We start from the raw sequence: 6,279 nt of genomic DNA on the forward strand, positions 1-6,279 counted from the left end.
TAGAGATTGCTTTGTTGCACGTATTGGATTTGAAAGATATTCTAATTTAATTGATCATCATCATCCTTGCTTATGCTTTATGTGTCAATTGATTGAACTGCTCTTCTGAAATCCCTGTGTACAGAATGTGCCTTCTTCTTGCATGAATAAATATATATTTAAACAACTGATAGGGACTAAACTAGACTTCTTCCTTCTCTTGTGTTCTGTACATACAGTATGCCTGTATGAATGTTTGTACAGCGGGCTTCTGCAGAGACAACCTACTGTTACCATTGTAAGAATATTTTAAGATAAATACACAAAGCAGATGACTAGAGGCCAAGAGGACTACAGGTTAAGAGGGCTAGAGAGCAATTGAACTAGTGTTTTTTAGAAATTCCAGTCCGGGACTCATAGATACATGTGGCAAGTTCTCATTGGTCCAAATTGTCTATACATTGACTCGGATACCTGGTATTTGACGGGATACCTGGTATTTGGTCATTGGCCCAATTTAACTGCAAGGAATTGTAATTGGTCAACCACAGGCTAGGCTTGGGTATTAACATCTGCCATCTACTTTCCAGCATAAGAACTATGATTTGTTATTTTTTAATAAATATATTTTTCTCCCCCTGATTTGCTTTTGGGTCTGTGTTATTGAAGAATAACATCAACTGCTAACACCATGCTAAACCCACCCACACATCATGCACTCATTGAGCTGTTCACAGGTACCTGAACACTTTGATCTCCTGTGTGCTCAAGACAAGGCCATCTCTTTGCTTTGGACAGGCCTGGTTGGCCTTTCACTCACTACGTAGTTTCAGCAGGATGTCTATATGGTGTCAGTGTGTTTTCTCTCATGTTTACATTGTCGATCACGACCATGACAATTAGAAACACAGTCCACTGACATACTTCATGCTATATAGCCTCTATCTATCACATGGACCAGTTTCCCAGACACAGATTATGACTCGTCCTGGACTAAAAGCATGTTCAGGTTCATTCTTGAACTATGATAGTTGATTTACAGTTTAAAGTAGAAGTTGTATTAATGTATACTAGGCTACAGATAAGAGCCCTACCCACCCAGGTACACCCCTGACCCCTACTCAACTGTCAGGTGTTACACTTCAGATAGATCCTGATTCTGTGAATGATAGGTCATTAGACTGACATAATAAAGACTTCATCCTGTAAGTGATTCCCCCATATACACTCATGATACTCCTCCACTGTTCCCCCTGGTACATAATATCAAGTTATGTTCTATCTATAACAGACCTCCTATAGGTCATCAGGAGAACTGTAACTGTTGCATGGGGTGGGGCCAAAGATATCTCACGCACAAAACTGAGTTTGATACCAAAAGCATATACAGGTACATACTGCAATGTGTGCTTGAAAATGTATTGCATGCTTACCAGACAACAGTATTACTTTAAACCCGTTTTACTGATGGACATTTATATTTCTCGTTCCACACTCCAACCTCAGGATTGGACATCTTTGTCCACTCAGTGCCTGTAAAGTACACAATGTAAAAAAAAAAATATATATATATACATCATCATCAAGACATGCACCTTGCACAAAATATCCAATAAAGTAAGCATTGGTCCACTTTAAACATTGATTATATAAGTACTTTTCAGTTATGAAGACCAGGGTCGGCTGAATAAGGCATTTACGAAAATGATGCACGTGTCCAGAACGACCAATCACCAATAAGCCCATTGTAGAAGTGTTGTCTACATAGTAGACTTTTTCCACTTAAGACACAGTTAGTAAAGAGGATGACAACATCAAAGATGGTCATGGCACTGTGTATCATACTTCCACTTTTCAGAGTGATGGGTAAGTCACACATATATATTTCTCTGCTTATAGGATGTACACCTTTATTGATACAATTCATACATGTATATTGAGGTATATAATGAAGTTCTGTACTTTTGTGTATTCTAGCTGTGGCACAATCCTTAGCCATCCGTCTCATGTCAGCCAATGTTGGAGACACAGTGACTTTGCACTGCTTTCATGAAGGCAATTTGGCAATGCACTTCTTGTGGTACAACCGACCCTTCGGATATAATCCTCAGCTCATGTCAACCTTTTATGAGTATGAAAAGAATGCTATATTTTACCATGACTTTAAGGGTAACCCTCGTGTCTCAGTGGAAAGCGGCAATGGAATAAACCACCTAAAGATCTCAGACGTACAGCTTTCTGATTCAGCAGAATATTATTGTGGAAGTTCCTACTCCAATATGATGGAATTTGCAGAAGGATACATTCTTATTGTAAAAGGTACAAAATACACATTTAGAGAGAAAATAACTAGTTACTTATGGACTGCAACTATGGGAACATCTTGAGCACTTTCTCCACTTTACCATCTGGATACAATGATACTGAATACAAAATCATGTATTCCCATAATCAAATATTATTTTATGTATTCAACATATGTTTAGTTAAGACCCACACATATACTTACTGACATAATAACCTTCTTATCAGGTTCAGGATCCAGAAACACCACCGTTGTACAGCAGCCTGTGTCTGAGTCAGTCCAGCCTGGAGACTCTGTGACTCTGAACTGTACAATACACACTGAGATCTGTGCAGGAGAACACAGCGTCTATTGGTTCAGACATGGCTCAGGAGAATCCCATCCAGGAATCATTTACACCAATGGAGACAGGAGTGATCAGTGTGAGAAGAGCCCTGAGGCTGGGTCTCCTACACAGAGCTGTGTCTACAACCTCCCCAAGAGGAACCTCAGCCTCTCTGATGCTGGGACTTACTACTGTGCTGTGGCCTCATGTGGGGAGATGCTGTTTGGAAATGGGACCAAACTGGACATCAAGGGTAGGTGATATGTCTTACACTTTTCTTTACATCTATTGAATAATCTACGGTGTAAATCTGCACACAGTACTAGTTATTTGATCACATAAGAAAACATGCAATCATCCAAATAGTTACTATGCTTCTAGCACAATATTTATTTTCACAGACAACGGCGCAGGACCTCTTCTGCTGGTGTATTGCCTGAGCGCATCATTGGGTCTCTCATTTATCCTGATTACTGTCCTTGGCTTCATCATGTACAATATGAACAAGAGAAAGTGTCTGCAGTGTAGAGGTAAGTGAAGTCCATTCCTAATAAATGAATTATGTATGTAGCAGGTTAATTCCTTCATAGAAGTTGCTCGTCTTTGATATCAGCAGATGTGTCTGTTATGGAAGAAGGAGTTGTATCATTATCTCTTCTGTGTTTCTTTTCAGGACCCGTCTCTCAGACAAGAGGACCAGCAGTCTCTTCTTCAGATGCAGGGGTAAGCAGAATTCCAAATGTTGTATTACAATAAAAATATCAGTTACTATATATTACTATATAGCATATAGTAATATTCTCTCACCATTTTATATTGTTCTTCACAGGCCCAAGATGCAGACGGTCTCCATTATGTAGCTCTGAATCTGAGCAACAAGAACAACAGGTCTAGAAGACAGAGAAGCAACATGGAGGAAGAGACGGTCTACTCTGGGATCAGACAGTAGAACAATAAAACAGATTCATGAGCGCTAAGTTATTGTATTAGCTTTGTTATTGTAACTGTAGCTACTAATAAATGACATGTATTGCTTCTCTGCCATGTGATCAGATGAATAAAACATTTAACAATAATCAAGACAAAGGAAGTTGAAGGTATTTATTTAGTTCATACTCAGGCATCTTTAAGTTGTAGTGAAGAAAAGGCTTTTCCATTCTCATGCGACTAACACCGCCTCACACACACAGCAACCTATTCACAGGTACTCTGTGGTGTGTGATGAACACAAGATGAGGAAGTCGCCAAGGCTTTGTTAGGGCCTGCTGATCTATTGTACACAAGACACGTCTCTCTTTCTCTCTGCTCTTTACTCCCTCTCTCTCTCTCTTATTCTCTCTTTCTGTGGTTTTCAGCCGGATGTCTCAGAACTCTTACTTCTCTCATACTGTAGGCTCTACTACCTACACTTCAAGATGACCATTTCAGCAATAGTAAACCAACTGTTTTCATAAGGCAGCTTATCTATACATAGTCTATGGAAAAGTGTGATAAAAACAAATTAGCTATATATTAGGTCATTTGAAGTAGAGATCAGTAGAGTATTCTCGATCAGTGTAATGTTAGGCCACTAGAACCTTGGACCTACTCAATGACAAAATCATGGGAGGGCATACTATCCATTTATTTTACTGAGTGTAAATCCTGAATGAGAGATCACTAAAAGAAGACTACTGTATTGTTGTAATGAACACGATGGAGAATGTGAGCTGGTTTCAAGCGTAGAGCGCAGCAGGTGTTTAATGTAAAGGACCACAGGACGAGGCCGGTAGCTGGGTCCAGGGACAGGAAGCAGGTCATACACAGGGCGTCCAAAAGGCAACAGTACAGGCAGGGAACAGGCTAGAAACGTCGCCCAAGAGATCAGGCAATAGGTGAATAACAGGAAATCCGATAGGCTAAGATACAGGCAGGGAATAGGCAAAAGGTGTCGTTAGTGAGGCAGGCAAAAACTATCATACACGGGATGAGTAGATGATGGGGAAAAACAGAGCTTCGAAGAGAAGTGTGTCAAAAACAAACAATACTTCACAAAGATGGGGTGAAAAGAACTGAACTAAATAGTGTTGATAATGACATACAGGTGTGTGAACAAGTGATCAGAATGCAGGTGATTGGCATCAGGTGTATGAGAGTGTGAGTTGGAAGCAGTATTACTGTGACTAATAATTACTGTAGCTACTTTAATTAAAGGGGAAGTTCATCCATAACACTTCTGGGCACTTTGAGATGAGTTGCTTTAGTATATTTACCAATGTATTTAGTTATTTTCATATTGAAATCCAGGAGAAGATTAATGTCTGCCACGAATGCAAAATATAAAGAAAACAATCAGCAGGACAGGATAACGTCACCATTATAGTAGCAAGCCATATACACCACGAGCTAGTTCAGCAATTGGCAAACAAATAGCGTTATAAATGTAGTCACACTTTTGTAGTGACTGCAGGGGTTAGCAACTTTGCTTGCAATCTACCTCGAATGGTTGGAGCTTTCTGGTCCATGGTGGAAAGACGGTGGGAACAGAACCCAGTTTCAACCAGTCCCAAAGTGATCAAAGCGATCACTGCACACAGATAACGCAGCTGGTGAATCACTTCAGGCTTTGTATCGACACCAAAGTCAGAATGTCGGATGTCCTGTAGCCATAACTGAAACAACCCACTGGGAAAAAACTGAATCAACATTGTTTCCACATTAGTTCAACCAAAAAAAAAAAAAACGATCAAATCAAATCGAATCAAATTTTATTTGTCACATACACATGTTTAGCAGATGTTATTGTGAGTGTAGCGAAATGCTTGTGCTTCTTGTTCTGACAGTGCAGCAATATCTATAAAGTAATCTAACAATTCCACAACTACCTAATACACTCAAATCTAAGTAAAGCGATGGAATAAATCAAATCAAATTTATTTATATAGCCCTTCGTACATCAGCTGATATCTCAAAGTGCTGTACAGAAACCCAGCCTAAAACCCCAAACAGCAAGCAATGCAGGTGTAGAAGCAAGTGGAAAAACTCCCTAGAAAGGCCAAAACCTAGGAAGAAACCTAGAGAGGAACCAGGCTATGTGGGGTGGCCAGTCCTCTTCTGGCTGTGCCGGGTGGAGATTATAACAGAACATGGCCAAGATGTTCAAATGTTCATAAATGACCAGCATGGTCAAATAATAATAAGCCAGAACAGTTGAAACTGGAGCAGCAGCACGGCCAGGTGGACTGGGGACAGCAAGGAGTCATCATGTCAGGTAGTCCTGGGGCATGGTCCTAGGGCTCAGGTCCTCCGAGAGAGAGAAAGAAAGAGAAAGAAGGAGAGAATTAGAGAACGCACACTTAGATTCACACAGGACACCGAATAGGACAGGAGAAGTACTCCAGATATAACAAACTGACCCTAGCCCCCCGACACATAAACTACTGCAGCAGAAATACTGGAGGCTGAGACAGGAGGGGTCAGGAGACACTGTGGCCCCATCCGAGGACACCCCCGGACAGGGCCAAACAGGAAATATATAACCCCACCCGCTTTGCCAAAGCACAGCCCCCACACCACTAGAGGGATATCTTCAACCACCAATTTACCATCCTGAGACAAGGCTGAGTATAGCCCACAAAGATCTCCACCATGGCACAACCCAAGGGGGGGCGCCAACCCAGACAGGATGACC

General features: G+C 40.9%; 1 protein-coding gene across 1 annotated transcript; it reads left to right on the forward strand.

Moving 5' to 3' along the window:
• The first annotated feature begins 1,799 nt into the window (after positions 1-1,799).
• On the forward strand, positions 1,800-3,570 carry LOC118369163 (uncharacterized). Its single transcript, XM_035753630.2, has 6 exons — positions 1,800-1,845; positions 1,957-2,298; positions 2,512-2,862; positions 3,011-3,139; positions 3,283-3,332; positions 3,439-3,570. Exons 1-6 carry the CDS (start codon positions 1,800-1,802, stop codon positions 3,556-3,558), a joined length of 1,038 nt encoding a protein of 345 aa, XP_035609523.2. The 3' UTR covers positions 3,559-3,570.
• The last annotated feature ends 2,709 nt before the right edge of the window (positions 3,571-6,279 follow it).

This window comes from Oncorhynchus keta, chromosome 35 (assembly GCF_023373465.1).
Source record: "Oncorhynchus keta strain PuntledgeMale-10-30-2019 chromosome 35, Oket_V2, whole genome shotgun sequence".
Lineage (NCBI taxonomy): Eukaryota > Metazoa > Chordata > Actinopteri > Salmoniformes > Salmonidae > Oncorhynchus > Oncorhynchus keta.